Source organism: Priapulus caudatus, unplaced genomic scaffold, assembly GCF_000485595.1.
Source record: "Priapulus caudatus unplaced genomic scaffold, Priapulus_caudatus-5.0.1 Scaffold155, whole genome shotgun sequence".
Lineage (NCBI taxonomy): Eukaryota > Metazoa > Priapulida > Priapulimorpha > Priapulimorphida > Priapulidae > Priapulus > Priapulus caudatus.
Genome location: NW_014577216.1, coordinates 416,883 through 428,865, shown reverse-complemented (window position 1 = coordinate 428,865; position 11,983 = coordinate 416,883). Strand labels below are relative to the sequence as shown.

General features: G+C 42.3%; 1 protein-coding gene across 2 annotated transcripts in view; it reads left to right on the top strand.

Annotated features, from left to right (window-relative positions):
* Window positions 1–270: 270 nt before the first annotated feature.
* Window positions 271–11,983, top strand: part of LOC106806343 (monocarboxylate transporter 4-like) — a 12,848-nt gene continuing 1,135 nt past the window's right edge. The window contains exons 1-7 of one of the 2 annotated variants that reach the window (XM_014808251.1): window positions 271–348; window positions 6,474–6,802; window positions 7,676–7,819; window positions 9,011–9,526; window positions 10,172–10,393; window positions 10,699–10,885; window positions 11,186–11,658. In XM_014808251.1, coding sequence (XP_014663737.1) covers window positions 6,484–6,802; window positions 7,676–7,819; window positions 9,011–9,526; window positions 10,172–10,393; window positions 10,699–10,885; window positions 11,186–11,207 — 1,410 coding nt within the window. In that variant the 5' untranslated portion in view covers window positions 271–348; window positions 6,474–6,483 and the 3' untranslated portion in view covers window positions 11,208–11,658. Of the gene's footprint in view, window positions 349–854; window positions 903–6,473; window positions 6,803–7,675; window positions 7,820–9,010; window positions 9,527–10,171; window positions 10,394–10,698; window positions 10,886–11,185; window positions 11,852–11,983 lie in introns of those variants that run through there. The other variant, XR_001393533.1, reaches the window with a different exon arrangement.

The following is an 11,983-nucleotide window of genomic DNA, read 5'->3' as shown; positions in this document are numbered from 1 at the left end:
TAAAGCTACACACAGACTGTGCTAACTGTGTGACACAGTTAGCATGATTAAGATGAAGAGGAAAATAATAATGATGAAAATGTCTGACACGTGAAAACAGAGAACAGTGTTTGAAACTAAATGTGACCTTCCTTGAGTCACACTTTGCAACAAAATCCTTTGCAATCGCTTCAATATCGATTCCAGAACACGTGATAAAAAACAATCGCGTTGATTGGTTCAATTGTCTTCGCCGTCACGTCAGCCGGCAAAAGTCAAACTCATTTGACTTTCGCCGTCGCCGTGAAACCAGGCCTGCGCCGTGCAGTGTCAGTGGAGACTGCGCCAGAAGATATCATAGATTAGAAGGTAAGGGTGAACGGTGCCGCGCCGCGACGCGCCGCTTGTGTGAAGATGGGCCTATATTTTGTGTGTGTGTCTATAACACAGTTGGCTTGCGAACGCGTGGTGAATATCGTGCTCGTTCCATGCATGTGAGATTGAATGTACTATGTAGGTCGAATCTAAATGATATTAACAAGGGTTCTATTTAGATATCTGAATCACAGTTATCACACTGCATGCACTGGACCACCTGGGGTTTTTATTTATTTTAACTTTCACCTGTGAAATATGGATGTTTCACGATAATAAACTCTTATCGGACTATTTTGGACCTCCCAGAAAATAAGATCTTCCAGAAGTTGGGGAGGTCCACATAAAAGTCAGGGGGTCGTGACCCCCCCCCCGACCCCCAGTAGTTTCGCCCATGATAATATCTAATATCTGTGCTCCCGATTATATTATATACCTCAACAAATTTCATCACATGATATATTGGTCGGTAGATGGCGTTGATGTTTGTTCGGTTGTCGCCCGTCGTCACGCGTGTGTGCAGGCGAGCAGGTGTCCGTACTTTCTAGGTCAGTAATAATATATTATATAACTCCCTTACCAGGTCAGTAATAAAAAATTGGCAAGTAAATTATTGGTATATACATATTAATCATTACGAAGCTATCAAGTAGGCCTATTGGTATTGGCATTGATTTTTTCACAATGTTGGCGCACTGGCAGAAAGAACAAGCCCGCACCGCGCACGTACTGTCGTACAGCACACACGCGGCGCCATTGACTATATAATACAATTACAACTGTATAACTATATAACTTATACAACTGTATAATACTACGTATATATTACATCTATTATATAGTCAATGTCGCCGCGTGTGTGCTGTACGTGCGGGCTTGTTCTTGCTGCCAGTGTGTTGGCGATATGGCCAACGCCGAGTTTATGAATCCGATGGGTGGATAGACCATAGACATAGTACTTACCGCGGGCGCCTATAAGCCGCACCTCAATTTGAATCGCGTAACCAAGTATTGCGCCTAGTATATTTCCCCTCACGGTATTGCGCACTTATAAATCGCAGAGCAAATACAGGGTTGAAATCTGAGGCCAAATTTGCGGTTATTACGCGAGTACTATATATGGTATATTAGTAGCGGTCAGAGTAGCGTTTACACCCCCATATCGGGAGTTTGGTTAATGTGGGGGTACAGTTTTAAAATTTTACAGAGGTCTTTTTGAGGTTGTTGTCAACTAATTTCTAGCAAGAAAGGGGTCATTTGTTGTCGCAAAGGTGCAACAATACGTCGTTTCACCCAGCAACCTCACCTTGTTTTGACGATTTTTCACAATTTTACGGCTCGCGTGTTTCACGCGATTTCAGTTACCATTCATGTCCTGCGGCCGTCACATTTCTATTCGACTTTGCCCGGGCCACTTACGCAATAATATAACTTCGTCTCCGCTGTCAATAACCTGAACCAACGTTCCCCTTCGGCATTTTCCGCAAACGCACTATGAACGTGCCGCATTTCACGTCAACATTCGGCCATTGCACTCACACTGATTGATGTACCGTGAATCGAATCATTCGATCCGTGCATCGAAATAGAGGAAGAGGGATGAGGTATATGAGGAGGGGATAAGGTAGAGGACGAGGGAGAAGGTAGTGGGGGAGGAGGAGGGGTGGAGGTAGAAGAGGTAGAGGACGAGCGAAAAGGTAGTGGAGAAGGAGGAGGGGGAGAAGGGGAGGAGGTAGAAAAGGGGGACAGGAAGGAGGTCGAGGAGGAGGGTAGAAGGTGGTCGAGGAGGAGGGTAGAATGTGGTGGGGGAGGAGGGGGAGGAGGTAGAGGAGTGGAGGTGGAGGAGGGGAGGGGGAGAAGGTAGAAGAGGGAGGAGGTCGAGGATGGTGGGAGAAGGTGGAGGAGGTAGAGGAGAGGGAGAAGGTAGAAGAGGGAGTAGGTAGAGGGTGGTGTGAGAAGAAGGAGGAGGTAGAGGAGGGGGAGGAGGAGGGTAGAAGGTGGTGCGGGAGGAGGTAGAGGAGGGAGGAGGTAGAGGGGGAAGAGTAGAGACTAGAGGGAGGAGGTCGAGGATGGTGGAAGTAAGGTGGATGAAGGTAGAAGAGGGAGTAAGGAGAGGATTGGTGGGAGAAGACGGAGGATGGTAGAGGAGGCGGGAGAGTGGTTGAGAGGAGTAAGAGGAGGTTGGAGAATGTGGTGGAAGGAGAGGAGAGTGGGAGAATGTTAGGAAAGAGAGGGGGAACAAGCTGGTGGAGAGGAAAAGGGGAAGGGGTAGAGGTGGTGGAGCGGAGGTGGTGCGAGGAGGAGGGGGAAAGGTGGTGAGGGAGGGAGAAGGAGGGGTCGAGGGGTAAGTGATTAGTGAGAGAGGAAGGAGGGATCGAGGTGGTGAGTGAGTGAGAGGGAGTGGAGGGGGGGAGGGGTCAAGGTGGTAAGTGAGTTTAGTGAGAGAGGGAGGGAGCGATGAGTGGTGAGTGAAGTGAGAGGGAGGAGAGTGGATCGAGATGGTGTAGTGAGTTAGTGAGAGAGGGAGGAGGAAAAATCCGAGGTGGTGAGTGAGGAAACGAGGGAGGGAGGGGGGAGGGTCAACGGTGTAAGATGAGTGAGAGAGGGATGGGAGGGGGTGGGGTCAAGGTGGTAATAGTGAGTGAGAGAGGGAGGGAGGAGGGAGAGGGAGAGAGGGAGGTGAACGATCGAGGCGTCTGTGCTCACTCGCCGGCCGCAGAATTGCAACAATATATTGTAAGACGAGCAAATCCCACACGCCAGGGGAAGTGATGGCGATGCGGGAACGCAACCGGTGTCAGGGAAAATGTACAAAACAGACAGACGGGAAAATGTCAGCGGCTCGGGCCGAGATCAAAAGTGAGCGTGGCTGCGGACAGAGGCCGGCCAGCCGAAGCACGTAATCCGTGAATCGATATCAATTCCAAGATACGGATCGAATGGGTTGATGCGAGGATCGAATGGTTTGATATCTCTTTCTGATGATAAAATTCAAAATAATGTGACATTTATAAACAGGGAATAATTGTTCGATTTATTGCGATATAACATATGATTAAATAATCAAATATTAATGTGGAATGTAAATGCAAATTGTTAATGCAATAAATCAAATGTTAATTGTGATTAAATCGAAGAGATGTTATATTTGTGAAAAATGCAATGGTATATTATTGTGATAAAAATCGAAATGTTATTCTTGTGATAAATCAACGGCATAAACAAAACTCCGAATTATGAAACAAAAAACATGCCATACATAAGCAAATATTACAAATGGCCGTTTGTTTTCCCAGTTGTTTTGTGAAAGGTTTGTGAGTGCAAAGCAAATCAAAGCAACTAATCCGAGGCTTGCTAAACTAGGCTGGGCCCGCGTGATTGCTGGGTAGAATGGATGGACCGATCGGCACAACACACTGTATAAACGCTGATGATATTTACTCAAGTGGGTGGCTGGATGGGTGCATGGTGGATAGATGGATGGAACAGAATGAATGATTGTGTGGTGTGTATATATATATTATATCTACATAAAGGGTGCGAGTCTGTTTTGTGTCTGTCCTTCATCTGTCTATCTTCTCCCCCGCGCCAGCGCCCAACCGCCGAAGAGGCTCACGCACCCAACACCCAAATATATTGCTAATCAGCATGTCGCGACGACCAATTTATACAGGCGCCCCCCAAAAAATACACAAAATAAAGATAAGTTTAAAATTACAATAAAATTATTATTATTTTAATAAAGGTCGCGCGCGGTTGGCGCTATAACTACTCCTCTACTGGCATCGAGTGCGGCGTTTCGCTCTAATTGTAGCTTGTATTTTGTAGCTCCTTATGTTCCGAATACAGCGACAATAAACGAATTATTGGACCGTTTGAAGGGACACGACAGCGTCATAGACGACTACCACATAGGTATAAATGCTGTAATCTTGTCTGCTTATTTTCGTATTTTCGAAGTGTTGCGTATTCATCTTCCTAGCAATAAAATCGCGTCGATCTATCTGATTTGTCTGTCTGTCTTCTCGAGACCAAGTAACACTGAGTAAAGGTGACTCGTGAGGTAATATTCTCAATCAGCATGACGCGACGACCATGTTTTACTTTTAGGCCAAAAACAATTTGCAGAACAAAAAGGCAAAATAAGGCAAAAAAAAACAAAGACAGATTCCCGCTCAAAAAAAATACTAGCGCAGCAGAAAATTAACAAAACAGGCAATCCCTAGCCGCTCGACTATACATAATACACGCAGCAGAAAAGTCGAGACGAATCCAGCGCAGCAGAAAAATAAATAAATAGAATAAAATAGAATCGGGGCCGAGTACTGTTTTTGTGTCTGTCCATTCCTGTCTATCTCATCCTCCCCCCCGCCCCCCCGTGAAGAGCTCACCTGGGCCCAACAACAAATATAATTGCTTATCAGGCATGTCGCACGACCATTATTATAAGGCCCGCGCCAAAAAATACACAAAATAAAAAAAGTTTAATAATACAATAAAATTATTTATTATTTAATAAAGTGTCCAGCGCGGCTGGCTGCTATATACCCTCCTACTCCTGCAGCAGTAAAAGTTAACAATAGTCAGGCCGAAAAAATCAGGCAATCGCATGAAATGCGCGAAACGCAAGCATATCAGAAAAACGCCATGAAAGTAGGCGAAAGGCAGTAAACGCCCAGAAAAAATCCGGCATCGCCGATTTTAATTGCCAGCCAGTATATAGTATTAATATGGGTAAGATGGATGGGTAGGCGCCTACTAGGCGGATTGATGAGGGTTCGGCAGATGGGATGGAGGTGGATGAGGATGGACGGGCGGCGGCGCGGGTGGTTGGCGGGTGGCTGATGAATGGATATACGAGTGGGTGGTGTGGGCGCTGGCTGTATGGAGGATGCATGGTACGGGAAGATGGGGGGTGGAATGGGTGGGTGGATGGATCAATATTAAATTGGTCGATTGATGGGTGGGTAGTTGGATGGATGAGTGGATTTATCGATAGATGGATGGTTGGCTGGATCGCTGGCTGGAAGGATGGATGGATGGAAGGATGAATGTTTCTCTCCTGTACCAGCAATAGGATAGTGTCCAGGCCGTATTAGAAAAATATATGCATAGTTGAAACAGGGTCATGAGTATAGTCAAAGTTTCAGGGTGGGGTGCGGGTGATGTAGCTATTTTCTGTTTTACCAAGGTATATAGTTTATAGTGAGAACAGCAAATATATTGTGTAGAATTTATTAGAAAGGAATACATAAGCTATGTCTACTAAGCATAAGCATTTAAGTATGTATATAGTTCTTAAATATGATGAATTATCCTTGATAATTACCTTGAAAAAATAATACCCTTGAATTACCTTGTAAATATGATAATTACCTTAATCATATAAGTATTTCAGAGTTTTATCTTGTATATATATATATACATTTACATTGTATATGGGATTAGCTGTCACAAGTATATAATTAACGTGAGTTACTGACAAGGGATTGAAGGGAAGGATATGACTATTGCAGGATGTTGACCTTATTTGTGAGTTATATTCCTAGAAGTGTAAGGAGATACCAGAGCATACTCTCCCACTTGTCATTCAACATTTAGAACAGTATAGTGATCGAGTGTTCTTATTTGTGAATTGTTGAAGTCACTTGAATCACCCTAATTCTGTGGCAAGTAGTTTTTTTTATGTTCAAAGTTCGGTTGTAATCGTGGTATCTAGGAAATTCTGCATGTGAGCCAATCAAGAAAAATGTCGAAATGAATGTAGAAAACAGATTGTAGAAAAGTGATGTAGAAAAATGTAGGAAACCTGTTAGAGGCCTTTATATATGCCAGGGATCCATTCAAATATGATGCTTGTAGTGATAAAATGCTCAATGGTACATGTCGTACACAAAGATATAACATCGAGTGAGAGTGATCGGGCAAGTTAGATTCACATATGCTTGTGTAAGACTAAAATACTTTTATTAGTCAGTAGAGGTGAACCGTCTGTTGTGTGCTGTATCGTTATCAGCGTGTACAGCTTTTCCATCGGTGGCCTCCCGCCATTAGTCTGTCGATCACCACAAGCGGCCAACCGTTCACTGGAATCTTTATCACACTGTTATCACCTCCAGATAAAACAAGATGGCCGACCCTGCGCCAGCATCGGCCGAATCTCCGCGGCTTAACAGCTATGTAAGCAAGGAAGAGGCAGTGGCTGCGGAAAAGGAGGCGCTCGCAGCAGACGACGTCGTTGTCGCCACGGCGACGCGGCAGCAGAAGGACGTCGATGGCGGATATGCATGGATTATCCTCTTGTCGATATTTATGCAGTTGTACTGCATGATGTACTCGATGAATTCGTTCCCGGTGCTGTTCGTCGAACTGCACGACTATTTCGACGTGGGTCGCGGGGCGATCGCGTGGATCGGGTCTATACAGACGGCCACCGTGTTCCTGATCGGTAAGAGAAGCCTCCCAAAGAATTAACGCTTAGTTGTACATCGATATATGGTTGAGTTAGTTGTGTTATGTGTGAATATAGTAGGCTCTAAAAAATAGTTTTATCGCATCACCCTGTCTGTATCGCATATTATATTGTTGCGACTTTGCAGGGTGGATATGTGTGGTAGGATATATGGTTTACAGTGTCAGTCTGTCCACCACAGGGTCAGATGTTTGCTTTATGCATATCACCGAAGTTTTCTTTACTTTTCTATACAATTTTTCTTTTTTCTTTTTTTCTTTCTTTGCTTTTTGTTAGAATGTTTAAGCAGCCTAGAAAATTTAATTGCAATAGGTTTGGTGAACCTTGTCTTATTACAAAGTCAAGGGACTCGATCCCAATTTTCTTTTGTTACATGATTCTAGTCTAACGTGATTTTTGGTGCAATAACTTTTCAAGTTAGTTGTCATGGGTATTCTTAATATCTATTCAGTAGTCACTTTGTAATATAAGTTTTGCAATATAACTTTCGCTTTCTTTATCATTCCTGCAACATTTTATCTGATGATATGTCATTGCAAAATCATATACTCAGCATTCCTAATACTATTAATAAATGCTGCAAAATGTCCGCGACAACCCTTACGGTAACAACAAACATACATAGGCTATCTTCCCTATGACTTGCAACTTTTGACAACTAGTAATCTTGTTTGAAATCATCCCCGAACACATTCTCGCATAGTCTGTTTCCATTAGAGTGGTGTCTATTGAATTCTATATATATGTTGATTGATACGTCTAGCTGCAGGCTTATATGAGATGCCCTCCAACTGACAGTGTGGTATCTATAGACACCCGGTTTTCAAAACGTGTTTTCTACTCTTGCAGGTCCTTTCAGTAACCTGGCAACACAACGCTTTGGAGTGAGGTGGTGCATGATAGTTTGTGGCATCATTGCAGCCCTCGGACAAGCAATCTCGTTTTTTGCCACTGATCATTTTTTCTTATACTTATCATATGGAGTTGTGACAGGTGACTATGACTACTTGAACCTACGTTATACCTATCTTTCTATCTTATACAGCTATAGTTCATTTAAGAAATAGTGTTATTAGTTTGCTGCTGTTTTTACTAATGGTTTTAGAGCGACATGAATAAATTAATATTATATTAAAGCGATTATTGCGAGAATTTTCCAGTGTTTTCACCACTCATGACACCTACCGTTATTGCTTGAGTAACAGCAATTGTCTAGAGTAACAATAAAATGTCTTAGAACCTTCATATTCACCAAAAACTGCCAGTTTCGAACTACTGGTTTCGAACTAGTTTCGTAACCATTCGTTTTCTGTTATCTTGAACTAGGCGGAAGTGTGGATTAGCTTGTGGCGCCACCGCTTATCTGCCATAGACAAAGCATGGCTCTCTCAAATCATGCACTTGTTTTCAATTAATCACCGACACAAATACAAGTTTACCAATTCTGCCATTAGATTAGGCATTGTCGCGACACGATAAAATGCATTGCTGTTACGATGTGTTCATATCCAATTTTCTATGCTATAACTGCATAAAATCTTAGTATTTTTAATGTTGGTGTAATCAGTGATATTTTCGCTGTCAGGTGAGACTATATTCAGCTATATTTAGTTTTTCTGAGCAAAAATCTCGCAATAGTCATTTTAAGTCTCTGTCTATAATTAGTTGAGCTGGACGGTTGTAAATAGAATGTTAGTGGGCTAAAGACAGGCAACAATCATGTCACAAGATCAAAGTGACATATATATTCCATATGTCAGTGATGCATAAATTCATATAAAAAAGGTATTTCCTCAAATTATGGCAACTAACAGATGTGTGGCAAACTATGATTACAAATAACAGGGTGCCACTTTAGGTTGACTTGAATTGTCACAGTGGATGTCTTCACAAGGGACTGATGCAGAACTATATATGTAAACCTGGAGCTTGAGTAAAAAAGTTTTTGGAATCCAGTCATGATTTTCTTTTGAATTTGTAGCTGTTCTGCTGCATAGGAGACATAAAGGATTGTAACCTAAATTTCATGTGATGATGAATCATTAATATGTCGCTCTGGTTTTTAGACCACGTGTACATCAGTCATTGACGTGAGCAACAACTTATGGAGTGAGTTTTATCACACTTCCGATGTGGCCATATTTACTCCGCCGTTTATCTTTAATACCTCGTTCTTCTTTATAGGAATCGGTCTAGGCGGATCACACCTTCCGGCACTCTACTCGGTTGGCCTCTATTTTGAAAAGCGTCGCTACGTCGTCACAGCGTTGGCGTTTGCAGGTGGCGCTGTCTCTGTAATGATTGCCGGGCCACTCACTAACTACTTGATTGCTAATGTCGGCTGGCGAGGAACGTGTCTGATAAACGCAGGCTTCTGCCTGCAGATTGTCATCGCTGGCGCGCTGCAACGGCCGAAGCACATAAAAAATGTGAAGAACAGGGTGACTCTGCACAAAATCTTCGCAATGCATCTCTTCAAGGACCCGAAGATGTCGCTGTTCACGGCGAACACATTCCTCTGGAGCCAGGGCCTGATGATTGTGCTCATACTGAGCATCGACTATGTGGTGTCGATGGGCGTGCCACGATCTCAAGCTGCCTGGTTGACAACGACGATGGGAATCTGCACCTTTGTCGTGCGTTTGATCATCGCCTTTGTCGGACACGTGCCCACCGCCACCACGTGGATGTTTAACATAAGTATGTTCAGGCATGAGAATTTTCCGCGGATTCGCGGATTTCCGGGTTTTGGTTTTTCATTTTGGTCATTCTTGAGATCGATGCAAAATACTAATAAAAATTTGAGGGGTGATAAGGTGTACTTTTATTGTCAAAATGGACACCATTTTTTATTTTAACTTTATAAAAAGTCAGGAAATGTACGTCAAATTTCACACAGAAGTGACGCAACTCCAGATAAATGTCGCGGGGTATCTATGTAATGTAAAGGGTTTTACCCTATTCTGATGCGTACCGAAACTCGGTGACAATGCTTCATAGAAAATGATAATTCACTGAAATATTTCCTCCAAAAACGTCTCAACTTGTTCTCATGGCTGCATGTTGCATTATCTACACACTTCCTGCGTTTGTCATGAGCTGGTTTAGCAATGCAGAATGCCGTCCTGTTTCCTCGTGATGCCACAGAAATAAAGGTGTTCCTGCCACTGCAAGCCCGTGATAACCAACCCCTTAATAATCTAATAATAGATTTGAGAATAAAAAACAAATTGAAATGTTACTCCGCTATTCGTCTCGACTTTGCGTAGCGCATTTAATTGCTTCAATTTCATCAAAATCAAATTCAAGTTTGTTTATTGTCACTCTGCGTTTATTTCTGGACAGGTTCAATAGCTCACGGTGCCTGTGGAGTGTTACTGCTAGCATGGAACAACATCGTCTACTACCACATCATTATAGGAATATTTGGTCTTTCCTACGGCATCAAGATTGCGATAGTCGCAATGCTTACGATGGATATGTTTGGATTGCACAATTTTCTGGCAGTCTACTCGATCCAGATGTGTGCCATCGGCTTCGGCAGCTTGCTCGGGATTCCGTTAGCAGGTGAATATATTCTTCATTATATATGTCAATTTATATCATGTATCTCTTATACAAGTGGGAACCTCGTGGATTGATCTTTGTAGTACACCTTGGTGTGATTGTGTAGATCCTATATCTGTAGTTGACCTGTGTTGTTTGGTAAAGAGTTAAAATAAAAGCTGGAACATAAACTAATTATTTTGATCTGGAGTGTAGTCGTGTACGGTGTTGTAAGTACCGTAGCCACACGTGAAGACGTGTGGTAGGAGTAACTTAAAGCAACGGATTCTTATCTAGTTCACGATCGGTCTGTGCTCATATTTCAGCATGGGCGTACGACATCAGTAACAGCTACATAACAGGATTCGTCATTTCCGGGGTCCTGGTTCTGGTCGCTGTCATACTCTTCTTCATTGTCATGTACCTGGAGCATAAAGAACATAAGAAGGGCAAAGACACTCTGGAAAACAAGGAAGTGGAATGCACCACACCAGCCCTGCAAGAACCGTCATCGTATGTTGAATGCTATATATATAAATATATACTATATAGACATGTCTAACATTCTCTTCCTCTTTTGTTAACGTCCATTAAAAATTAGTGAATTTCTGCTCAGTTCTGAGCAATGCGACCATATTTGTTATGATTGTTTAACGCTTGGTGAATGACTCTTCTGTTGCCCACATTGGTCTTTTATCAAGACATATTAGCAGGAAAGGTAACTGCATGACCACTTTTTATGTCCCTCTATTATGTATTGATTGAAAAAAAACATCTATCGTATAGTTTTTTGATAAAATAATTATTTTGCAGGGAACAGGCGCCGTCGATCTAACAGATGCTTGGCAGTGTCAGCGACCTTCTAATCTTCTATACTATGTCCTTGTCAAGGCTCAAGGTCAGCTCTGTTACTGCCATGTAATACTTTCGGCGCAAGATTGGTACTATAGTATCGGGTACGTTGCTGCAATGCAAAAGGTTGTAGAGTGAATCTTTTGTGAAACTTGTGAATCTCAGATATCGAGAACCCACACACGTATTTTAGCTGATATGCTATGAGCAGAGTCAGTGGGTGTATAGCTCTCAGAAATATGGAGTGAATAATAGGTGCAGCAAAATAATGGAAATCTCAGAAACTGATTTGCACTTACTCTACTTCAAGCACCAGTATTGTTATATTTTTATATACTTTATCGTACTAAGCCGACTTGACAATCTGATAGATAACATAAAGTCTGTAATATATTTGATATTATCAGGAGCGAATAAATACAAGCTTTATTTTACTTCCGATATTATACATGCATACATACTCGAACAAATGTATATATATATTCTTTCATAGGATCTTTCTTATTACTAACCAGTGTGATTCATATATATACACACATATATATATATATATGGTTTATTTTACTGATAAATTTATAATATTCACTGGAGCGACACTTTCAACAGCTTAACTTGAGCTGTCACCAGGTGGCAGTAGCTAGGTGAAATTTGTCTGGAGAATCTAATGTCTCGTGGATATCAGTGTTAGTAGTGGCGTGTCATTGAACGCATTTGGCATATGTGCTTCCTGAGAGGTTGTTATCGTAAATGTAAGATAAT